This window comes from Tasmannia lanceolata, unplaced genomic scaffold (genome assembly GCF_043159265.1).
Source record: "Tasmannia lanceolata isolate RefF3 unplaced genomic scaffold, GAP_Taslan_0.1 ptg000013l, whole genome shotgun sequence".
NCBI classification, from domain to species: Eukaryota; Viridiplantae; Streptophyta; class Magnoliopsida; order Canellales; family Winteraceae; genus Tasmannia; species Tasmannia lanceolata.
In genome coordinates, this window is record NW_027518690.1 from 46686536 (window position 1) to 46712206 (window position 25671).

Here is a 25671-nt window from a genome sequence, read left to right on the forward strand (position 1 = left end):
ATAGGCTACTTCAAATTGGATGCCTTTTCTTTTCTTTTTCAGGGGCTTTTCATGCCCCCTCACCCCACGCTCTCAAGTTTCAACTTTCTCCCTCTCCACCCGTCTCTCACAACTGGACCAAACTAATATTTCACGGAATGTATCTTCATGTTTTCCAAACATGCCTGTAGCGTATGCGATATCAAAACGTAGGCATGCAACTTGGGTCTAGTTGAGGCCAACCATAGCCCAACCCAAGATGGTATCCCCCCAACTCTAACCCGAGCCTCGGGTTGAAGATGGTCAATCCTAGAGTCCCAACCTGCCTCTAAATCTTTCACACCTAATCCTAACCCATCTAACCCAAAATTGGATCGGGTTGGTTCAGGTTCATCTAAGGCCAAACAGGAAAAAATAAGAAAAAAACATAACCCAAAGAAAGTCATAGTAAAATTAGAGTACGCAAGTCAGGTTGAGGTTGGGTCGGGTTGCCAAGATATGAACCATAACCCAGCTCAAAATTAAATCGGGTTGGCTTTTCCTAATCCGACCCAGCCCATAATCAGGTTAAACCCCTCGGTTCGGGTTGAGCCCGATCCAAGTTGCACCCCTATCAAAAGCTGAGCGAGGGACTTTATAAGCACCCGGCGCAAATTAGAAATTCCCCAATCTGAACTCCTCGTCATTTGAAAACCTACGCTTTTATGCTCCGAAGATAATGATTCAGTCCTCGCAGTCAGCAAGGCACAGTTTTAGTACGTTTAGTCATTAGTGGCCCCACTGCAACTGAATTCCTATCTGTAGGATAATTCGCACTCTTGTAACGTGAATTGACGTAAAAAAGCGTTGTAGTATTAGTCAATTTAGTCTGTTACAAATCACGTTACAAGGGTTGCGAATTATCCAATAGCGGGTGCGAATTTATCCCCACATATGTCGCGTCGGTCTCAACGTCTTCTAAAAAACCTCTCTCTCTGGTTCTGCTATTCTTTTCTTTCTCGCCTTTTCTCTTTCGTCCCCAGCTAGGGTTAGGAATTAGGGCTTTTATTCCTCGTTAGAAAATGGAAAGCGTTGATCCATCGAAGTTAGCTCGTGGCAGATTAGCTGTTCTTTCTGCGCATCTAGCTGCCGGTTCTTCCGCCGGAAAATCGCCGGTTTTGGAGACATCATGCGTTTCTGCTCAGCAGATTGTACCACCGCCGGGAGATCTTAGCGGTTTGTTGACGATAATTGATGGAAGAACGAGAAAGAAGTACGAAATTAAGATTTCTGAAGAAGGAACTGTTAAATCTACTGATTTTAAAAAGGTATGATGGATTATACAGTAAATAGATGCATTTCTAATTCTAATTCTTATTTTTTTATAATTTATTAGAAGGAACTGTCAAATCTACCGATTTGAAAAAGTTATGATGGATTCGAAGGTAATTAGATGCATTTCTGATTCTAAGTTTTATTTTTTATAATTTATTTTGCCCTACTGTTGAGGGATTCGTGTTGAAAGTTTCTGTCGATTGTGAAATTGAACCGTTAAATTTACCAACATTTTCTCGTTCATGAGGTCAATTTATCTGTCATGTGATTTATTTTATTTTATTTTTATTAATTTAATTCTGCAATAGATTTGCTGTTTAGCAGTTGACTGGATTTTTTTTTTTATTAATTTATTTCTGCAATAGATTTGTTATTTAGCAGTTGACTGGAATGTTTGCTTCTTGATTTTATGCCTCATTCATTGCGGAACGCCTTTTTAGATTGTTTAATTTTGTTTGTGTACTCTATTTCTATGCTTTAGAAATTTCGCTCATAACCCTGTTTTACAGATAACAGCAGGGAAATATGACAAAGGGCTTAAGCTCTACGATCCTGGATATCTTAATACTGCACCAGTACGATCCACGATTTGTTATATTGATGGAGACGAGGGGATTCTTAGGTACAGAGGCTACCCAATTGAGGAGTTAGCTGAGAGTAGCTCATTTATTGAGGTGGCTTATCTTTTAAGTGAGTTTTCTTAGGTGGAGATGGATTGTGATTTGCTTTGGATGTCATATTTTCAGCTATTCTTATGAGAATTATTAAAATTTGAAAATATTTTCATCTTTTGTGTACTGGTTCCTCTTTACAGTGTATGGAAATCTGCCTTCTAAAAGTCAGTTAGCAGACTGGGAGTTTGCGGTTTCTCAACATTCTGCAGTTCCTCAGGGCATTTTGGTGTGTTTCTATTCCTTTGCTTAGGCAATCCAAAGTTACATATATGCTTTAATGTCAAGTTGATTTGATGATTGTTTTTCACCTTATAACTAATGGATTTAGAGGTAGTTTAGCAGATGTTTGCATTAGTTAGTTTGATTTGTAAGTTGGCTGTTGGTTTCTGTGAATAACAAAAAGCACCACAACATTTATACATGTCTGAGATGTTACCCTCAGAATGCTTTAAACCGATTTTTGGATTTTTCAAAGGTCGATCCATGCCTTCTCCTTTTTTTTTTCTTTTTTAAATTTGATTTGTTATTACTAGCGATAAAAAAGGAGTTACTTTTCCTAATCGTGAATTTATTATATTTTCTCTCTTTTGTAGGATATTATACATGCAATGCCACATGATGCTCATCCAATGGGTGTGCTTGTCAGTGCGATGGGTGCTCTTTCTGTATTCCATCCGGATGCCAACCCTGCTCTGAGAGTGAGTGATTCCATGTTTAAATTTAAATCCCATAAATTTACTCAATTTTGGATCTATTGGGTTGTTTATGTTAGATTCTCTCACAGTGTAAAGTTTTGAGCGACATTTAAATGTAACTTGCATATTTTCCTTCAAAACTTCGAGAGTGAGTGTACATAAACTCTCTGCATAACTTTCTTCATAAAATTGTTCTTTAATTTGCATATTTTTCTTCAAAACTCTGAGACAGAGATCATATAAGTTTGCTGCATATTTTCCTATAGAACTCGGTTAGATTTTATTGCAATCGAACATAAGAATGCATATCTGTTTGTGTATGTACTATACAACTAGTTCCAAAGCACTGCTGGACAATTCAACAAGCCATATAATGTAAAAGGTTGCTTGTTTCCTTCAAATGTTGTTGTGGTTTGACATTATTGACCTGAACTTGAATGTGTATCTTGTTTCCGTATTTCTGAAAACTCAGCAGTTCAACCTCAAAACCTTGAAGCATGTGATCGTGTGTTTGGAAGGGATAAAATACAGGCGACCATGCATTTATGTCGCATTCACATGATAAACCTATTTATGCACCAGTTGGCTCCTGGATCTGCACCAGATAGTTCTTGCCACACATGCACACACCTTGGAAAGAACTGCTGATAACCTGCACATTATTACGCTCTGAAGCGCGCATGGTACTGGACATTATGAAAAAATTGCAAGGATGTTGATGTAAAGATTTGGCCTTGTAACTGCAAGTTGCTAAGGAATTGCTGCAGTGAAAAGGGATTCATGAATCTGTCTTCCATCATAGAAGCAATGGAAAAGCCCTTTAAGATTCCTACTAAGAAATATGGACTGATCAACAGTGAAATTTGATTGGCAATGCTATAACTCATCAAAAGACATTCAAAATTCTATATTGTAGTAAACAAGGAATAAAAGTTAAAAAGAAATTGATCATCTTGGAATCATGCCATCTTGGTTGAATTAAATCAATTACAGGTTCAAATTTTGCTTGATATCCAAGTCCTACTTTGTATTCAAATTTGGCATCTTTTATATTTTCAATAATTAGTTCATATTTACGTTTAGATGCTGTATCTGATGTGATGAAACAGCTCTAATCAGAAATCTCATCGCTCTCATAGGGCCAAGACCTTTACCAGTCAAAGCCACTGAGAGACAAGCAAATAGCACGCATACTTGGAAAGGTAAGCCTTATGTTTTTTTCTTTATATTTTGGAGAACATATTAAATGGCTAGTGCCTTTTGAGCTTGTGTTGCATGCTTTTAGTATGCAAATACCATGTCCTGGTCATCTGGACATGTTCCTATTGCAGCATAACAATTGCTGGAAGTTCTAGTTGATTTCATAACTTGCAGACTTATTTGGTGAAAAACATAGTTTCGGGAAATGATATCTGTGCCAAGTGTTTTGATAAACATTCGCTCCACTTGTTTGTCGTCTAGCATTTAAAGGGTTTTAAGTGCTTTTTGAGAACCGTAATATCCTCTGACATCCCTTTAAATATTACACGACAAACAAGTGGAGCGCATGTTTATCAAAAAAACTTGGCGCATATATCATTTCCCTTTTATTATTATTTTTTTGAATGGTAAAAAAAAACATATTTAAATATATGCAGGCACCGACAATTGCAGCAGCCGCCTATTTGAGAATGGCTGGAAGGCCTCCAGTTCTTCCTTCCAGCAACCTTTCTTACTCAGAGAACTTCTTGTATATGTTGGACTCATTGTAAGTTTTGCTAGCGATATCTTCCTATTTCAGTTTTACAAGAAAACTTCAACTTTATGTTTTGTGCATCGCCATTTTTTATGCTATTATTTCTTTCTAGGTAACATTTTTACTGAGTGAATATTGTGTGGCTTATCAGTGTTTTGAAGTACATAATGAGGAGGAATATTGCTTTGAGAAAAATACCCACTTTATAACACATACTTGTGTGGGATGGTTGAGTTTTAAAGTTCCAACTGCACTGCAAGTGTCCCTAGTTCTTAATGTATAAAAACCTTTTCCATTATCCTTTTTTTTAATGGTGCGTACCGTGCATTTGCCATTATCTTAAGACTTTATCAGTCGTCATAGTTAGCCACCACTTATTTTCTTATACATGAGCATATGCATAAATTATTCGTTTACCTATTTATTATTATTACTATTATTATTACAGGAAAATGATATTTCCAGCTGATGTGGCCAATCCACCCCTCTTCCTTTGCTTTTTTTAGGACCAGCTGACACATTATTTGGTCCACCTTATGCCTTCTTCCTTCTCTTCACTATTCCTATCTACCTCTCTCCCACTGCCGCCGCCACTTGTGTGTGCGTGGGCGCACGTGTCGAAACCAAAGGCATTGTTGTCACCATCATTGTAATGGAGGACTGACATGGAGACACGACCTTCACGAAATATTTTAGCCTTCATAGCGCAGGAAAGTCTGTGAGCACATTAGGGTCATTAGGACTAATGACAATGTTAATATTGATGGCTGTCGCTTCATACGTCTCGATCCATGACCACTTTTGGTGGTTCACATCTCGGATCTCTGTGGCCCACCAGTCCCATGGTCGTCTCTGGATGATGCGGAACCTCTTTCGGCAATGTTCATTAGATTCCTGAAGGAGGTGTTTTTGTGTGTTCATTGGTGCATCTCACTCCCAGCGCATGTTAGTCGAGGTCACAGTGTTGACTTGTGTACATGGTACTTCACGTGCCTAATGAACTGGAACTTGGCGTCGATGAGTTAATGCCATCCGCATAGGTTAAAATCTCACAACCTTGCACCGGACCAATTTGGGTAATGAGGGATCTGTATTTGTATCCACCACAAATTTGGGGTTAAGCATATGGATGTTATATTTTTTCATGTTTTCCATTTGAATTATAGAAAGGCCAAATTGAAATAAAATATATCAGCATATGCACCGATAGATGAATTCTTAGCTATAATTTCTTTTCTTCTCTTTTTCTGTGAGGATTGTTGTCGCTTTTTGTATCGACCATCTCGGTCCTCTTTTTCTTTGGAATAAAATCAGCTACCATTCCCCAAAAAAAAATTCTTTTCTTCGAGTTTGAGATTAATAAGAACATTGCTTCTGTCATTGCTGAAAATTGGCCTTGCTCTAACTCATTGGAATTATTTTTCCTGTAACACTGCAGAGGCAACAGGACTTATAAACCTAATCCTCGTTTGGCTCGAGTCATAGATATTCTCTTCATACTGCATGCAGAGCATGAAATGAACTGCTCCACGGCTGCAGCAAGACATCTTGCATCCAGGTATGCATTCCATTTATCTGGAACCCAATACCAAAACACCCAAATGATTAACAAAATTTAAAAATTTTAAAAATGATTTAACAAAAATGACCTTAAACTTGCAGTGGTGTGGATGTTTATACTGCTCTTGCTGGAGCTGTTGGAGCACTGTATGGCCCATTACATGGTGGAGCCAATGAGGTATGCATCCAATAAAGCTTCCTGTACTGTTGTCTTGTGTTCTAATTCATGCTACCGTAGTTACCGACTTCAAAGCATTCCCCACGAAACGTAAAGTTAGTCAAATGAATGCGACCTCATTTTCAGTTATTTGTCTTTTGATGTGATGAAGAAATAAAAAAGCCGGCCAGATAAATGTTGTTTTACTTCTTACCTTCTGGATTTCAGGCTGTCCTTAAAATGCTAAATGAGATTGGAACGGTTGAGAACATTCCAGAGTTTATTGAAGGTGTAAAAAACAGGCAAGTTTTGCTTCTGCAAATATTCTCTCCCTGTGATTATTACCCCTGAGAACTAGTTAGAGCAAGTTGGGATTTGCTTCTGATTTCTTTATTTGCTTTTCCATCTTGACTTGTGTAGGAAGAGAAAGATGTCAGGTTTTGGCCATCGTGTATACAAAAACTATGATCCTCGTGCCAAGGTCATACGGAAATTGGCAGAAGAAGTCTTTTCCATTGTTGGACGGGACCCTCTCATTGAGGTATCTCTCTCCGCTTCTGAATCCTGACATTTGTTTGCAGATTTCATATGTCCCTAACTCTCTCGGCGTCATGACGATGAAATTTGTTTCTTTATTTCTCTACTTTATTTCACACAAGAAGTATTTTCAGTGGGGCACAAGAAATATTTTCCTAATGAAAAAAATATTGATAAAAGTATGGTGAACTGAGTCCTACAATGCTCTTGATTTTAAATCAAAGAATGGAATTGACTATCTGGTCCCAACAGAATTCTATTACTAGCATTTGAAAAGTTGAACTGATTATCCTTCATCTGAAGCTATCGCTTACATTTGATTTATTTCCTGAAAGCAAAATTTTATTTTAAGAAGGAATGTTGCTTACAGTTCATTTGACTTGAAAAACTTACATCAATTTACAGAATTTTACAACCGGGACAGTCTTTTTTTCCTCTAAAATCTCTTTTTTTTTACACCTGCTGGCTAAAACAATGAACTAGTCACTACAATTTTCAACACACCGTAAGTTCTATAGGGATTTCCATTTAATTGAGTTCCATAATTATGAACAAAGATGTGTTCCGTGAGGGACACAATTTCTACCGGTTTGATGACTAGAAGAGAACTCTAATGGGGGTCGGGGTTTGGTTGTCCCTCTTAATTCTGTCATAATTGGGGTTATTGACTTGGTTAAATTTTTTGAAGTTGTTTGATTGGCATGGTTGTATAGGCATTTTTTTTTTGGCTATTTAAGTTACCTAAGAGGGATATCTTTCGCTATCTTGGTTCAATCCTACATAAGGAAAGAGAGATTGAAGAGGATGTTAACCACAGAATAAGAGCATGTTGGTTGAAGTGGAAGCATGCTTCAGGAGTTCTGTGCGACCGTAAAATACCTACCAAGTTGAAGGAAAGTTTTATAAGACAGATGTGAGGCCGACCATGCTGTACGGCTCAGAATGTTGGGCAACCAAGAAGCAGCATGTGCATAAGATAAGTGTGGCAGAGATGCGAATGCTTAGATGGGCCACACAAGGTTAGATCGAATTAAAAATGAAGACATCTGTAAAAAGGTGGGGTGGCACCAATTGAGGAGAAGATGAGAGAGCACCGCTTAAGATGGTTTGGGCATACTAACGTAGGCCTTTGGATACTCGAGTGAGAAAAAGTGACTCGTGCCAAGTTGATGGAGTAAAAAGAGGTAGGGACAGACAGAAAACAACTTGGGTAGAAACAGTGAGGAAAGACTTGAGGGCTAGGAACATAACAGAGAACATGACCTTGGATAGGAGAGAATGGAAGAAAATGATCCATGTAGAACCCAACTATTGTCAGGATTAGACTTAATCAATTTGAGCCAGGTAGATCCTTTCCCCTTCTTCATGAAAATTTTCTAAAGGATTCATTAGCCGACCCCAACTAGTTTGGGATAAAGGCTTCGTTGAGTTGAGTTGAGTTGAGTTGAATAGAATAGAATAGAATGTTTAACCTGGGTCACTCATAACTAAGATTGCCTTCATTATATCCTCAGTAAGTATGAATATAAGTGCTTTGTTCTCAGAGAATATACTCTAATGAGGTTCCTTGGTACATTCATGGGGAAAGATACTAGTTTGATGTTCAGCACACAATAATATTATAGTAAATTGTTACCAAGGATTACTCTGGTCGTTTTGGATTTGGAGAATTGATTTTGATTCCCAGACTGATTATTGGGCTCACAATTGTTTTTATTTTTTTCGTCCAATAATCAGTTTTGGACTCAAAATCCAAAACCATTAGGGTCGTAGCCACTCCCTTTGCCTAGATACCCAATGCAGATGTGTCTGTGTGACTTAACAACAGATCTGAGGCATTGACTAGCAGCATGGCCCACCACTGTGTTTTGATCGGATTCAGCTTTTTTTTTATAGAAGTTAATCTGGACTTAAATATGTTTGCCGGAGCTTTATTCATGATCATATATTCCTTGCAGGTAGCTGTTGCATTGGAGAAAGCTGCATTGTCAGATGAGTATTTTGTTAAGAGGAAGTTGTATCCGAATGTTGATTTCTACTCGGGCTTAATCTATAGGTATATCTCAGAATGAGGATTTGCTAGGCCGTTTCCCGGGAAGCCATTTCGTGGCCCACTTTTGCAGGAGAGAACAGCCACCTTAGATGAGCCGCAAAATGGCTTTCCGCGAAATTGCCTAGCAAATCCCCTTAGAATACTGTTTTGTTTATTTTACTCTTCTAATTATTGCTCACTAATGAGATGGTTGTTAATCAGGGCAATGGGATTTCCCACAGAATTCTTTCCTGTTTTGTTTGCTGTCCCTCGCATGGCTGGCTATTTAGCACATTGGCGAGAATCACTTGATGATCCAGACACAAAGATCATGAGGCCTCAGCAGGTTATTTTATGCCAACTATAAATGCCTTTGGATTTTCCTCATATGGCTCTAACTAGGCTCCATTTCTTTCAACATAAAATGGGCGCTTAAAAATTGCCATGAAATTTGTTTTAATCCCATTTTATGCAGAAAGAAACAGAGCCTTACTATCATTTTCAGAGTTCAGTGCAATAACGGTCTTATATTTTGGCCCTCTCTACGGTTTCAGGTGTATACCGGAGTATGGCTTCGGCACTATATGCCGCCGAGAGAGAGGATGGTATCTGCCGAAGATGACAAGCTAGGTCAGGTTTCGGTCTCAAATGCAAGTAGGCGGCGGCTAGCTGGATCTGGTGTGTAGGTTGATTTGGCATTGTAGAAAAATTTTACTTCCAAAATAAAATGTACCCTTTGTTGGCTTTGATGTCACAATGCTATGGCTTAAGCTCAAGGATTGAAGGTCATAATAAAAATTTACTGTTGGGGCTCTTTTCTTTTATAATTTACTGGAGAGAGCTTTTTGAGAAATGTAATAACCTTTTGACAGCTCTTCAAATGCTAAAAGACAAGTTGGGTAAGTGAAAATTAAAAATAAATGGTTGCGCTAATATCATTGCCCTAAATTTATTCCCTTTTATCTCATTGTTCCGACAAGGAACCGAATTTATACTCTCCTATCTGTAGTATTAAATATAAAATTCCAGTGACATAATACATAAGAGAAGAGAGTACGTCTTTAGGAAAAGTTTAAAGTATATACAGGTGAACATTGAACATTAATGTGAGCACATGCTGCATGTAAATACATAATATGTATGCACATAGGAAACATTATTTAGCCTCTTTAGTTGAATCCGTTGGTCAAAATGGTCATGACCTTATCCTTGTGTGACAGTAGCCGTGGCACCAATGGTAGATGCAGGCAAAGAAGTCCTCCTGTTTGTTATTGGCAATAAGAGGATATATAAAATGCCTCCACTAACAATATTAATTATTAAAGCATGAGTCGTCCATGAAAATCGTTGATAATCAATACAATAAAGTTTGTAGTTGCACTCAATATCTCCTCAAAAATCTAATAAATGACAGCCCAAAAAGTAACCACATTAGATCTTTGAATTTACAATATTGATCGGTTTGTCGGCATTGGGTGGAGACAAAGACGGCTGGCTAGAAGGGTCAGAAATGGTGGTTGGCTCAGCACTGGCCGTGGATGTTTCACTTACGTTTTCCTCTATCATTATGTCCATCTCTGTGCTCTTGTTATCGCTATCTGCCTCAACCTCAGCCTCAGCCATTTCTTCATCGCCATTGTCTGCCTTGGTTTCGATGCCGTTTTGGATCGGATTGGAGTGGGCTTGGGCCTCTTCACTTCTGGGTTCGACTGGATTCTGTATGGCTGTGGATGGGTATGGATCGGTACATATGGTCAGTGTAGATGTCACCAATAAATTCTGCAAAAAATAAATTTGAAGTTAATGAGGAAAACAAAGCTATTGAGATATATATAAAGGATATACTAAATAGGATAGTAATCTCATTGCTTTGATACTTGCTCCGCCCTTTGAGCTGTGTTTTGATTTGAAAAGCCACGATGAGAAGATGGATGGAAAATGCAATGAATGAATGAATGAACGATGTCAATGCAAGCTAGGACAAAGGAGAGGAGAGAGCTTGGAGACAATTCCAATAACCGCTCGATTTTGGCTACAGTGGCAAAGGATTTTCTCCTCCCTTTCAGGGGGCTTTTTGTGTGTGTGCTTTCTATCATTGATACATTCACTGAGGAGGAGTTGTGCTTATGTATGACTCCCTTATCCAAAACCGTAACGATCTAATGGCTATTAAACACACCCTCTTAAGGTGTTACAGGATTGCCGGAAGCAAGAATAGAAACCGGCATCTTAGCAGGCACCATATGGATACTAGGATAATTATGCCAAAGAGTTTGACAACACACCTTCTCTAGCGCCAAAGCAAGCTTTGAGAGATTAGGATATATGCTTCGTGGAGTCAACAGTATCTGTTAAATGCCAAGAAACATTTAGATGCAGTAAAAAATATGCTTACTCCTTTTTTTTTAATAGCTAAAAATATGCTTACTCCTTGCACACTAATTTACAAAAAAGTAAATACATTTGAAAAAAGAGGACCATTCCAGTAGTGTACTATGAAACTGTAGAGTGCCATTCGCATTGGTGCATTAATTGGACCAGTGCATGTCATTTCAGGGGCTGTATTTGCTCCAGATGGTAGCAGGTACACTAAAGTTCGTGTACACTACCTGTCTTTCCCCTTCAAAATGAATGGCCAAAGACATCCCCAAATTTACAAATTAGGAAACACATTTCCATGACCAAAATGGCTTTAGAACAGCATTGCAGAGCCCAGTGGCCTAAAAGGAGCTGGCTCAATTGGTTTCAATTTTCATGTTATGCCAACACAACCATCTGCGAAATTCAGGGGTCTTTTGGACATTTCAAGACAAATTAACAACATTTAGAAAAAAAAATCTTTTTTGAAGGGGCAAATGAAAACATAATATTCAAAGTGGACACTGAGATCACCTCACAGAGCCTCTGCAGGGTAAACGGAGGACCCTCCATAAAGCTAAGAAGAGCTGCAAAGAAATAACTACGTGAATTTCATTTCTTTCAGACATAAAAAAGAACCTTATCAATTACCAACATTAAAAGATAAAATATCAGAACTGGTTGCCCAAAAGATACCCTTCCAGTTGATAATGCTGTCCTAGGCTTAAGTCTCCTCGTGTGAAACAACAAAATAAGAAAGAAGTCAAAGGAAATAACATAGAAACACAAATCTAGGAATTCACTGATTAGTGATGGTGGTAGTGGGGTAGAGCCACAAATCTTGGCGCATGAGAGCAAAAAGAGGATGAGGGTAGAAGTCACTTAGAATCTAGTTATTTTTATTATTTTTATTTTGCTAACATGGAAGCAACTGAATTGTGAACAAAAGGGAGGGTTTTGCCTGCGGGTATAAAGCCAGTATCCTTATAGATAATTTATTATGTTGAGATAAAGTTTCAATGTGAAATAAGTTAAGAGTTATAAAAGGAATAGGAAAATAGATTTAACTAAGAGAGGTTGTACACATAGGTGCAAAGAGAATGAGGCCTCAAAGAATATTAATGTACGGTTGTATTGAAAAAATGTGCTTAGAGAAATTTTCACCCTTTTGACCATTCAAAAAAAAAAAAAAATATATATATATATATATATATATATATATATATATATATATATATGAGTTAAGTGAAGCTACACATACATGTAACTAACTTAGCTACACCAACGGCTTAAAATACAGTGGGCCCACATTGTTTGGGTGATCCAAACCATTCATTTGATAGACCCTCACATTGATAGGGTGTGCCCAAAAAATCAGCTCCATAGGATCATCCCCACCCTTCAAACTGTGGAGGCAAAAATGGACAGATTTGTGAAGGTTTTTACGCGTCCATTTTTGCCTCCACAAATCGTAGGGTTGGGATGATCCTATAGAGCTGATTTTTTGGGCACACCCTATCTATATGAGGGTCCATCAAATGAATGGTTTGCATCACCCAAACAATGTGGGGCCCACTGTATTTTAAGCCGTTGATGTAGGTAAGTTAGCTACACTTCTCTCTCTCTCTCTCTCTCTCTCTCTCTCTCTCTCTCTCTATATATATATATATATATATATATATATATATATATATATATATATATATATATATATATATATATAGCAATGATAGATACAAGGGAGCCCTTGCATAAAGACCCAGAAAAGGGCTATTCATTGGATCCACGTCATTTTCAGTTACAATTTAAAATTGGTAGAAAAAGTAAAATCAGTTGCATTTGATGACGTGGATCCAATCCAGAGCCCTTTTTTGGCTCTTTATGCAAGGGCTCCCTTGTATCTATCATTGCTCATATATATATATATATTCACCTTTGTTGATCTTTGCATTTTTGGTCTTGGAACTCCATTGCCAAATATTATGCCATGCCATGTCCATAGATCTAATGTTCATTTATTTTAGCATGTGGAATGAGCTTTTTGCATAAATATCTTCGTCCTTTGGTGTTTCTCACGGATTCATATCATCGTCAATTAAGTGTGTTTTGAGTGATATGAGTATGAAGTAAATGGTACGCTACTTGCCTAAAGAACCTAGTTACAGGGTAGGATTTGTGCCATATATCTTTTGAAAATATCCTATCTAGGTAAAACATTAAGAAAGGACATACGCCAACTTTTTTTTAATATTAAGGACATGTGTCAATTGTCAACCAGAACTTATGAAAATCCATAATAGCGCACTATAGTATAACATCTTATGACATTCAAAATCTAGAAGAATTTGTAGATGGAGAAAACTATCCATAGTTCTATGTCAATTGCAAAACTAATGCCTATCAGCAAGTAAGTTTAGAATGTTAGTTGACGACAAACGAATTAAAAGAATATATTTTTCTTCCTAGACAAGAGTCATGACTAGCTTTGGAGCTCATCTCCTCTCTAAATGGGAAGATGGTGTGCCTTGTTTGAGGGAGCCTCCTTGTCTAATAAGGCTAGAGACGTGTCTGGCTAATCCATGATAGGTGGTTTCATTTCTATACAAGATCTTCGCGTAAAAGGTCCATGAGGATTTATTTTAAAGGGAAGGTTGTTTTGTTAAAGAGTTTACTTTATTTTAAGATTTTCTCCTCCTTTAATTGTTCTGATAAAGTATTATTTTCTAGTACACAAATTATGTTTTCTACCTACACATGGTAGGTGAATCCAAGGACACCTATTTCGCATACAAATCATCTCATGTTCTTCTCCCAAGCTAGCAGACCAGATTTGGGTAGGTTGCAAACCAAGCCAATGATTTAAGGTTCAATTGGTGTTCCAAAAAAAGGAATCATACCTAAGAGAGCTGTGAATCGGTATACAAGGACTAGTTCATGAGACAACCTTTATTTGGAGAACCTACTGATTCGGAACACAACTTCGCTTGCATGCTTGCAACCAAGAGAGTAGTTGGGCTTAGATTTTCAAAGTAGATGATGCTAGTGGTCGACGATCCAGTCGAAGTATTGTGGAGAATGTGTCCTTTGAGGAGTAGTGAGATATCAAGTTGGGATGAATGAACGGTTAGTGAGTTTACTTTCTCCTTCACAAAAGGTGTTGAAAACGGTCCAACAAGATTAAAATAATAGCTTATCCTCTTGGGTATTAATTCTTCAAACATGGAAGTTTTGGGTTTCATCTTGATGAATTCAAAATATTTGAGAGGCGTGTTTTTAAGACTCTGAACCTTGGAGAGTTCAGAGTTCCTTTTTAGGGATTTTATTGGCAATGGAAGGATATGAATGGTTCCTCAATAGGGAGAAGAAGTCAGCCTGTAAAAGGGTCTGAAAGTTTTGAGAATACAATTGCTGGGAAGAAGATAACAAAGAAAAACTAGTTGCCCGGCCCCGCACAAGCTGTTGAGCAGTGTGGAAGGTAGTAGAGTTATGTAGTTACAACCCAAATGGCTCATGGATGAGACAATGACGTTTTCATCCAAAAAGTGTTTTTTATAGCTAAAGAGAAAGATATCACGAAGCCATGGTTCCTTGAAGCCATAGTTAAGGGAAGTTGTTGGAAATAGCTTTGGAACCGAATATTTTATAAGTCCAAGTGCTGGAGTTAGGGGCAAGGTTTTAAATCTCGATTTCGGTTTCGGTTTCGGTTTCGGTCATCAGCGAAACCGAAACGTTTCGGTTTCGGAACGAAATCTTGTAAAAATTTCACCGAAATTTCACCAATTTCCGAATTTTCAGGTGAAAATTTGTACTTCACCGAAACATTTCACCGAAATTTTTCGTTTCGGCCGAAATTTCCGAAACGTTTCGGGGAAGTTTGGTACTTTTCCGACTCAATGTGAATTTCGTTTCGTTTTCCACTGAAACGAAATATTTCAGCCGAAACGAAACATTTCGGCCGAAATTTAAAACCATGGTTAGGGGATGATTTTAGTAGCTCCATAGAAAAGGTAAGTATTATAGATTGATGACATTAACAGTTTCGTTATGAATCTCTACCTTTCGTGGGAAATTCCATTTTGAAAGAGTTTTAGGAGATTGTGCTTAAACTTGATGATAGCTCTTAGCCCCCTTTTTATGGTAGTTCCTTGCAAAATATGGGTTCCAAAGGTGTGGATTAGTTTTAGGTAAGGACAGAAGGTAAGAAAGCAGGATTTTGAAGATTTTCTCTAGTCCTGTAGGTGCAGTGGATTCAAATGAATGCGAAGTGAGAGCTTTGCCGTCAAGATGTTGGGTTGAAGGTGACCATTCTAATACAAGTGCATGACCAAAGCATAAAGTCTGAATCCTTGGTGATTAGCTCACATTTTAAGTGAAAATTCAGATATTTTGAAGGTGGATGTCATTTTTCTCAATGCTAATGAGATTGCAGATTTTTAGGTATGATGTAAAAGAAATGTATTATGTGTGAGGCAATCACTGCCTCCAATATTAATTTTTCTTTCTTTTTCTTAATGAAATGCAGTTATGGTTCAAAAGCAAAAGGAAACTGGACACATTGTTGTTCACATTAGTTGTGATAAGTTGCTAAAATCCTGAAGCAAGAGTTTCTAGAATAGCGAATGAATGAAAAAATAGAACTTAAAAAGAATTATTTTTCAACCTTATGACTTTGTTGAATCTCTCATGTAGTACGAATATGAGATGAATCTTTGCAACAGAAAGAAACTTATGTTCATTGGATAACAATCGTAAGGGTCCTGAGACATAGTCACACATAGGTGGTCCCAAATCAAAGTGAAATATGAATAGCTGAAAACATATAAGCAATATATATGTAGTTCTCTGTACAAATTTTAAAGCATAATTCAGAAACTATCACATGCATGACGAGTCTGACACAATTACTAATAAATATTATGTATAATGCAATTATGGAAATATAAATAAATAATGCAATTATGGAAAGTGAAGGACAGAATGAAAACAATGCCCTCAGATTTTGATCCTCTTATAAGAATAGGATAATGACAAGTTGAAATTAATTACATTTCGTAGGTTCATTTTCTTCTATTATTGGATTGTTACTCAAAATCCAACAACAAAGATATATAAAATACACACCACTAACTAAATTGAAAAAAGGAGGTTAGGGAACAACATAAAAAATACCTTCATCCAACCTTTTTACTAACTCTGAATATGTTTCTCCTGATAAAGAACTCTGTTGTGGTTGTGGCCCAATATCATTGGCCATCTGAGATTCAGGATACTCTGCCAAGATCTTCACATTTTCAATTTGAAAACAGGAATTAGTTGACTCCATAGTGTATCAATTGAAATAACCAACTATAATCACCACAAAATAACTGGAGACTAATATTCAAATATTTAAAAAAAAAATAACTGGAGACTAACATATCAGCATACCTCCCCATACCTGCTTCAATCGAAATGACAGTAAGCTTTTCAACATTTCCCAGTCATGCCTGGAGTGCACAATAAGGAAGTGAGCATTTTCTAATATCAGATGGCATTTATCAGGATGGCATCTAACTTTAAATTTCATTTTGTAACATTAGCACAGCAGAAAATACAGTCAGCAATAAGTATTCATCCAAAAAAGGCATTATACATAGTCTTTGCGGAAGTGCATTCATAACTGTTTCCATCAATATTCAAAAAAATCAACAAATTCTTTAGTAGCTGGTTACAATAAAAAAAGGTAGAGGACGGAGATGTTATTCATTATCCAGTAAAAAAAGGTAGAGAACAGAGATGTTATTCATTATCCAGTATCTAGAATATACAAAAAAATGGTGATGAAGGTGCACCAAACTTCAATTTAAATATGAATGCCAATCATTTGGTTATTACTTTGGAAACAGGGAGAAAAAAAAAGATGCACAGAATTTAAAAATAGTTTTTTCCTGCATGAGATATGCAGAACATCCAAGAAAAACTCGTCTGTTTCCTTATCTGATATTAATTAAATGATAGAGCATTCTTTTATCTTGCCTGTAATATCTTTACTCTATTAGATGATTTAGGAATTAGGACGGACTTTTATAATATGATGGTAGATAATTGTCAACTTCTATGCGGCTATGCCTCTAAAACAAGTAAGAACATAGCAAAACTTATCGTTCAGAAGAAAAACATACCAAAACTTTCCGGTGCTAGCAATGACTTCTAGTATACTTCTTATTTCTTCCTCAGTGACCTCTTGTTTTGGCTCCACATCTCTGGAATTCGATAAACATGCATAGTATTACTAAATACAGTGACAAAAACTAAATAAATTTTGCAACAAACTTCCTCGATTTTGCTTCACATAAGAATAAAAACAGATCCAATTAGGACAACATTCCTCAAAGATAGTCACACACACACTACAAATTGATAATTCTTTTGAGGATAAAAACTCCTTGGAGATGACCAAGCATTTGAGTATGTAAAGCATATACAACATGGTCAGTTGAGGCTAACAGGGGCAGTTGCCCGCTTGCGTGTGGAAGGAAAAAAAAAGAAATAATTACATGCCGATTAAATCTGGCAAAGAAAGTGAGCAGCTCGCTAAAAAAGTGCAAGGGAGGATGGGTTAAAATCTCTTGGAAAAGCTCTTCGGATACCAAAAAAAAAATCCAACATAAAACCTGCAAAGTGTGGCTAAAATAAGATGATGCATACTTTCTCTTATCTATAATAAAATGCAGGATCTCGAGAAATCAAAATGCACAGGAAGTATTCTGACATGAACATTAGAAAAATTACATGCAACATCTCCACCAGATGTCCTACGTATTAAACTTCAAAAAGGAGAGAATTTTACAAAATTGACTTTTGTTTGTTGCCATTTCATTAGCATGAGCAGCATACATGAGGAAAAAACTAAAATGACCCAAGCAGAAGAAAGTATAGAAGGCAAGAGGGCGAGGAATTTCTATACCGTATAAAAGTAAAATAAGGCTAATAAACTACTTATCTCTAGAAATAGACTCGAACTAAATTTCACCCATCAAAATCTTATCTCAGCAGTGCTGACTGGAGAGGGTTTTCTATGAATGTCAATGAGCTGTTCACTTAGGGATCACATTGAAAAATCTACATTGATCAAGATGTATCGAGGTGAGGAGAATAGAACAGACAAATAGTATGGAGGCAAGTAGAGTCGTTCTCATTTATTATAATGTGAATTTCAGGCCATTCTTCAGTCCTTGAATCTCAGTACAGAGACATGGGCAAAGACGATACCCACTGATATACATATGAAAAAAAGATAGTTACCACATAAACTTCTCTCGTATCCTCTTGTCCTTAGAGCTTGATTGCTCTCAAACCAAGCCCATGAAGCCTGCTTAAGACCATAGATGGCTTTCTTAAGCTTGCACACACGATTCCTGCTGTCTCAAATCCATTAGAATGCTCCATATACAACTCTTCCTTTAAGGATCCATCTAGTAGGCATTCTTCACATCCATCTGGCTAAGGATCCATCCAGATGAATTAGCCAAAGCCAAAATAAGTCTCACAATAGTTGCTTTAACAACTGGCTGAAGATTTCTTCATAATCTAGGTCATGGTGCTGATTGTACCCCTTGGCTACAAACCTAGCCTTCTACCCATCAATCCTCGCATGTGTTTATGTTTGATCTTATACATCCACTTGCATCCTAATGCATTCTTATTATTAGGTTGCAGTATGTGTTATTCTTGTAGAGTGAGTGGGTCATGCATGGCTTCAACCCACTAATCACTTCCTCTCAAAACCACATGGACTGATCAGTAACGTGATAAGCAGCCTCAACTTGCATGAGGATAAAAGAATAAAAGTTCAAACTTAGAGCTTACATAGGCAATGAAATCATATCAAGCATCGGTTAGCATCGAGTAGTACAAAGGTATAAGACGTTAATAGTTTGTCCAAAGTCTCACATTCAAGTAACTAAATGAACAAATTATTGCTCAGAGGATTGATTGATTGAATAGAATCCGGGGTAGGCCCCAAATTCAAGAGACCCTGTTTCAATACATGGATCCATCCAAAACACTACAATTTATTGGGATTGAAATGACTGCATTTTTTTTTTAATGGTGAAGAATTGCATTAAAAAGGGAGAAAATAAGGTGAAACCCTTGAGATCGAGAGTTAATACATGATATCAACAAAGAACATAGGATATGGATAAAAAAACAAACCTCTAAAGGGCAAAGAAAATTAAAAAAATCCAAACTTTCCCCGGAGACCCAGCCCTGGCTGGTAGGCACTATTAGCCGATCTTCTTACAGGTTGGAAAGAGATGGATGATCCCGACACTTGGTCCATAATCTTGTCAATCCAATATGCAAAACGCCACAGATGGGAGAGGTTTCTCTTCAACTACTAGATAACACTGAGAGGCTGGGCTCAATAATCCTAATGGCTTGCTCTAACCTCTTCCCCAATGGGGTTTGAAACCTCAATGGGCCCAAGAAGGCCCACCTCATCGAACCACTACCATCTGCCAACACTAGCTGGGCCAGGATTCCAAGCTAGATCAATCAAAGTTGCACTTTAATTGACCTGGGTCAGACGGATCCCAACCTTGGGAGATATGATACCTCTGTTTGTCATTCATACAAATCTCCCTCTAGCCATTTCAAAGATCAAAAGCTGGGACGAACCTGAAACTTGGAAAGGTTCTCACCAAGAGATGGTTAGCACAATCACCTTCGAGAATATGAACTAAGGGATTTTAAATAAGCCTCTAAAGACTCAGGCGTTTCTCTCTTTCCATATCACCCAAATCATGGGTAGCAATATTACATTCCAAAGGATCTTTTCTTTTTCAGCCAGGTGACAAGGGTCTAACTCTCCAAAAGATCAGACAGCATGGAGGGTAAAACCCATGCCATACCGAATCTACTAAGGATTCCGCTCCATACATACCTAATCAATCTGTAATGCAAGAACATATGATCTACTGACTCTCCTGCTTCTATGCATAAAGCGCAGTGATCAATGATCACCATGTGACGATTGCACGGAAGATCCACTGTCAAGATTTTGTCTAGAAAAGTCGTTCATCCATAAGCACATAGCAATGGGCAGTGCAAGAATGCTCCACACTTCGGCTAAGCAGAAGGATAAAGTGCTAAATACAATCTTGTGGTAGAATGATTCGACGGTAAAGACCTAGGAAGAACTCCCGATCCAAACCCTTTTGTCTTCCCCAGACTTCTTGATGTAGCAGGCCTCTAGAATGATTTTAAATGACCACAATAGTATTAGGCCTTGTTTGTTTTGTATTTTGAGAATTCATTGTGAGTTCAAAACTGGTTATTGGACTCAAAATTAAAAGTAGAATGAGTCCAATAATCAGTTTTGGACTCGCAATCGGTTCTCAAAATCCAAAATAAACAGGGCCTTAACTATATCATCAAGTAAATAAACGCCACAGAAGCCACAAATTTAGATTAAGTCATAGAAAAAAATAGTAGAATCAAATGAAAGATGAGAAAGTACCGATGATTTAGAAGAGATGGGACCAAATTTTCAGAGTGATGATCAACATTTGTCAAATCTTCTGAGTGTTGATCCACAATGGTCAAATTTTCAGAGTGATGGTCCACATTAGTGGAAGAAATTAACGACGACTCTGAATTTTCCACAGAAGTAATCTCCATAACAGGTTCCTCTACGTCTGCACAAATGACAATTTCAAGTACTATCAATTTCAAGTACTACATAATGACAACAAATGAACAATCAACGTTATTATCATTCTGATTAATAAATGTCATTGCAAAAAACGTAAGTCCGGAGTATGACTACATCAGAATTCATTTTCTTTCAGAAACCTACTCTATATTCATAGAAATGCATTTTTAAGGAATTGTGAATTTTCAGGAGTAATGAAGAATTGGAGGTGAATACAGCTAACGAAAATCTCAAAATTCATTACCATTCAAATAAAAAAAAATCTTAAAATTCATTAAACAGAATATTACATCTTAAGATCTCATGATCCTACAGTCCGGATACACAATCTAGAAACTACAACGCGAAAATCAATGATAGAAGATGGAGATGAAGAATACACAATCTAGAACCTAGTCTATATTCATAGAAATGCATTTTCAAGGAATTACAAACTGTCAGGAGTAATGAAGAATTGGATGTGAATACAAGTGAAGAAACTCTTAAAATTCATTAAACCCTAAGATCTTACAAATTACAACGAGAAAATAAAGTTAGAGCTTAGGATTAGGGTTTTGTTTGGATCCATAGAAGAAGGATGTGAACTCACAAAATACTGCAATAAGTTTCTGTCCGTGACCGACACTTCCCAAACAAACACACGCGAGTTTTTGGAACTGTGGGGTTTTTTTTGCAGCTCTGCACTGGGAGGCGAGAAGAAAAGAAAACAGAATTTTGTTTTTCTGTGAATCGACGAACACATACCAATTGGGAAATTAAAAACCTTATAAACTGGGAAATTACTAAAAACCCTAGGGGACAAAGCGATAGATAACCCTATACCCATCCTGATCGGGGAATTCTAGACCGTTGATCAAGCATGATGAGGAAAATGTATACAGATGATATTAGGTTGACTTTATATGGTGTGTGTGAGACTAGCATTTTTCAAAAATTTTGGGACCCACTTCATAGGACGATCCAAACCGTTCATTTGTTGGGCCATGTTTTGTAAGTTATCTACAGAGGATGATCCAAACCCTCCGATCTGTAGAGGGCCTGCACATTATAGAAGCCTCTATATGTAAGAGGGTTAGGGTCATCTTATGGAAATGAATTACATGATACAGTTTATTTATGTTGTAGGTCATGTTTTGTACGGTTCGGATCATCCTATGAAATGCCCCCCCCCCCCCCCCCCCTAAGGATGATCCAAACCGTTAATTAGTTTCAAAAGTTATTTGGTGATTGGTTTACGTCAATAGATCTTTTGAAAACTAGGTAGATCAAAGGAGGAAGTTCCTCCGCCTTGCTAATAGTGTAATAGCAAGGGTGTGGAAATATCAAATCCTTTTGAAAATAAAAGGTCGCCATTGATTTGATATTTCCACACCCCCTGCTATTAGAGGGTACTGGAGGAACTTCCTCCAAACTGTTCTGAAGCCGAGTTTTTTTTTTTTTGATCGGTAATTTGGGGTTAGGCAGACCCCCACCAGCTATATTAGAAAAAGGAAAATTTACAATCTACAATCTAGGATAGATCATTCCCGATACATCATCAGAAATAATTTTTGCAAGTTCCTGTGGAACCAATTCAAGAGAAATTGAGTCTCCTTTACAGATACAGTTGGGTTTGGATAAGAAGTCAGCTGCTCTATTGCCTTCACGCCAAATGTGGGTCAGCTTCCAGCTCTCAAAAGAGATGAGCATGGATCTAATTGATTCGAGCGTTGGGATTTTCCGCCATGGGCACGGCCAAAGCAGGTTTATGGCCATAACAGCGATGAGCGAATCAGATTCTATCCACAGACTCTTAACTTGGTGCTTGATGGCTAATTTGATGCCATGATGGATGGCTTCAATTTCTAATTCTTGGATTGGGTGAGGATTGCAGTTAACAGAGAAGAGAGATAGGATTGTACCCTTGTGGTCTCGGAGAAGGCCTCCAATCGAGGCGGTTTCACTAGCTAGGGAGGCGTCCGGATTCAACTTGATCTCATAGGCAGCAGGAGGCTCCCAATGGCAGAATTTTGGGTCAGTGGCTTTGCTGAACAGGGGAAGATTAAAGGAGTTGGAAATTCTTTGGTTTTCTTCAGAGTCTTCATCTTCCAGCTTGAGGGCCAAAATGCGAGACCTAGTTGCACTAATAATTCTACTTAAAAGGAACCTTTTATGGGTTTTTTTTTTTTGAAATAGTCTTGAGTTTCTTTCCTGCCAGAGCAAGTAGATTGAAGCAGTGAGAAGAGTTCGAACAAGGGTGTAGGTCTGCCCTTTTTTCTTGAATTTGCTCCGAATCCAGTTTTCCTCATCGGATAGGGATTTTTTTTGCTTTCTTCTCTCTGAGATGCGGCGGAGAATCACTCGCCATATCCATGCCGAGTAAGAACAGTTGAAGAAAATGTGGTTGACACTTTCGGAGGCAGAATTGCAGAGAAGGCAGGAGCGATCATGGTTGGGGCCGAGGAAATGAAGGTTATCTCTGGTACTCATTTTGTCCTGAAGAGCTTGCCAAGCTGTGATACTGAACTTCGGAGTGTGACCGGCGAACCAAACTGATGATACCCAAGGAGGTTTAGGATTAGGAGATCTAACGGTGTTCCAAGCACTTCGTAGCCTGAAATTGCCATCAGATTCCGGCTTCCAAATCGGGTTAGAATTAGCAGCTTTAGTGAAAAGACCAGAATTGATGATCTGCTTAAGCTCTTGAAGATGAGGAAGCACTTGAATCAAATCCCACCCACCCTGAAATTTAGCCTCAGCAATAGAAGCTTTCTGGGGAATGAATGATGTCGTAATGGAAGACTGGGCAGAGAGGGGACCATTCGGATGCCAAGGATCTGTCCAAAATTGCAGAGGGGACTGAGATCCGACAATGAAGCAGACATGCTTGCTGGCCATGTCACGAGATTTTATAATGCTTCTAGCTGCCCAGGATGGGGATGTAGGCATGGGGAGAGTCCATAAACTTCTTCCTCTGATATATTTCCGATCAAACCAGGTAACCCAGGGAGAGTTTCTCTTGGTAAGGATGAGCCAAAGTTGTTTGATCTGGGCGGCCAGATTCAAATCTGATACCTTTCTGATCCCGAGGCCTCCTTCAGATTTGGGGCTACAGATTGTGTTCCAAGATACTGTGTGATGAGATTTCTCAAGATTTGAGCCTGCCCAGATAAAGTTTCGAAGGATTTTCTCAATATTATTGAGAGTAGCTTTGGGGATATGAAACGCTGCAGACCAATAAATTTGATAAGTGCTGAGAACGGATTCAACCAACTCCACTCTGCCAGCTCTAGAAAGGTGACGGAATGACCACGACGAGATCATTTGTTTGATCTTGTCCATGATAGGTTGGCAATCTCTAGAGGTGAGCCTTGAAGTGATTAGGGGAAGACCCAAGTATTTTATTGGGAGCTTTCCTTCTCCAATCTTAAGAATGTTGCAAATAGCTCTCTTGCTGCTGTTTTGGATGCCTGCAAAGAAGACCTCACTTTTGCCAGGATTAAATTCAAGGCCCGAGCAAATCTTGAATGACTCTAAGCATTTTAGGATCCCTGCAGCTGAAGTGATGTTAGGCTCAACATAGATCATAACATCATCAGCAAATAGGGTGTGGCAAATGGATAAATCTCCTTTAGAGAAGGGGGAGGAAATTAGGTGTGGACCCCGATCCGAGAGAGAGGCGGTGGAGGACGAATTCCACACGCTAACTGTCTCTATGGATCATCCACGTGAATGGAGAGCTCTACCAAGGAACTCTCGAAAGAATGTGCCTCTCACAGCATGAGTGGCGATAAAAAGGGAGATACCTCTCGATTCGGGGACTAGCCCAGATTCGAGGCGTACCTTAAACAAAGAAGAGTCGCCATCCAAGGAAAAGGGTCCAAGGATCCCATACTATGCTCTGTCGCAACGGATAACCAGAGATATAAAAGAGGGTTCGTGCCTGGTTACGAATTCGGAAGGTCTAAAGAGCACCTCATCCGCCCAAGTGCAAACACCTGGTCTCTTATGCCATTTACTTAATAATTTTGAAGAGTTTTGGACGAGAATCATATGAAATGGGAACACAAATCTCCGAGAAGACGTCTATCTAATCATGCATGTCTCGGAGGAATAATAAACACACATAAAAGAAATAAAAGTGTCACCTGAGAAAAACTAGGTTATAAGTGACATGCCTAATGGGTGTATAAGTTCTGATGAACAAACACATGCACGACACACCAAAAAAAGTATAAGGTCTGCGCAATAAAGTAAGAAAACACTGCAAAACATAGAAAAATGACTCGATACCATACAACCCTAAGACTCTAATCTATACCTAGGCCCGAGTCTTTAGATGATCTGATGTTCATCCAAAGAAGCCTACGTATCCCCGCCTCCACGAGAATCAAGGCAACGTAGTTCTTCGCACCTATTCTAAGCTATGATGCCTAAGACATCTAGACCTCTATCCTAGACTCGATCTAAAAGATCGGACTAGTTCTTAAAGCTTCTTGTGTGATTATTTAAATTCCAATGGATTGTAGATTTTAGGACACCCTATATGCCTTAACTAAATGCAGGTTAGCCCTGAACTAATGCAGGTGGTTCCTGTAATCTATGTGTAGCTAGGCTGTACGCCCTAAGGGAAACAATGGGATCACTAGCGTATCCAAGACTTAATCATCAGTCGGCGATATGAATCGCCAACTGACTGGACGGAGGTGCTCCTATAACTCTAGGACAAACTCCTAACTCTAACACAAACACAAACAAACCACACAACACATCAAAGACAAACTCAAAACTCTAAAATTCTCCATCTAGGGCAAACTCCTAACTCTAGAGGAAGATCTTGTTAAAACAAAGTTTTGAAGATTTTTGGTATTTCTTCTTAAAATGGGTAAATGATTTATTTACAAAGGTTTGGCTGGACCTGAGATAAGAATCTCAAGCTGCACTACGTACCTCG

At 38.2% G+C, this 25671-nt stretch overlaps 2 protein-coding genes across 2 annotated transcripts; one reads left to right on the forward strand and one right to left on the reverse strand.

The window, feature by feature from the left end:
• The first annotated feature begins 793 nt into the window (after nt 1-793).
• LOC143890323 (citrate synthase, glyoxysomal-like) lies at nt 794-9616 on the forward strand. Its single transcript, XM_077394959.1, has 13 exons — nt 794-1286; nt 1803-1983; nt 2108-2193; nt 2561-2665; nt 3802-3864; nt 4300-4409; nt 5836-5955; nt 6060-6135; nt 6343-6420; nt 6539-6655; nt 8610-8707; nt 8906-9029; nt 9238-9616. Exons 1-13 carry the CDS (start codon nt 1041-1043, stop codon nt 9367-9369), a joined length of 1536 nt encoding a protein of 511 aa, XP_077251074.1. The 5' UTR covers nt 794-1040; the 3' UTR covers nt 9370-9616.
• Nucleotides 9617-9971: 355 nt separating this feature from the next.
• LOC143890324 (serine/threonine-protein phosphatase 4 regulatory subunit-like protein) lies at nt 9972-21487 on the reverse strand. Its single transcript, XM_077394961.1, has 8 exons — nt 21328-21487; nt 20544-20721; nt 17203-17283; nt 16479-16527; nt 16211-16322; nt 11576-11628; nt 10969-11031; nt 9972-10462 (listed from the first exon to the last, which is right to left on the reverse strand). The coding sequence occupies exons 2-8, from the start codon at nt 20702-20704 to the stop codon at nt 10115-10117; spliced, it is 867 nt and encodes a 288-aa protein (XP_077251076.1). The 5' UTR covers nt 20705-20721; nt 21328-21487; the 3' UTR covers nt 9972-10114.
• Between the last annotated feature and the right edge of the window lie 4184 nt (nt 21488-25671).

Bases quoted from the DNA above. Each gene is read 5' to 3' on its own strand.
- LOC143890323 (XM_077394959.1), top strand. From the start codon at position 1,041: ATGGAAAGCGTTGATCCATCGAAGTTAGCTCGTGGCAGATTAGCTGTT. The intron at 2,666-3,801 runs GTGAGTGATTCC...TCGCTCTCATAG, and splicing joins ATGCCAACCCTGCTCTGAGA to GGCCAAGACCTTTACCAGTC. The intron at 5,956-6,059 runs GTATGCATTCCA...TTAAACTTGCAG, and splicing joins GCAAGACATCTTGCATCCAG to TGGTGTGGATGTTTATACTG.
- LOC143890324 (XM_077394961.1), bottom strand. From the start codon at position 20,704: ATGGAGATTACTTCTGTGGAAAATTCAGAGTCGTCGTTAATTTCTTCC. The intron at 16,528-17,202 runs GTATGTTTTTCT...TGTGCACTCCAG, and splicing joins GCTAGCACCGGAAAGTTTTG to GCATGACTGGGAAATGTTGA. The intron at 16,323-16,478 runs GTATGGGGAGGT...GAAAATGTGAAG, and splicing joins TGTCATTTCGATTGAAGCAG to ATCTTGGCAGAGTATCCTGA.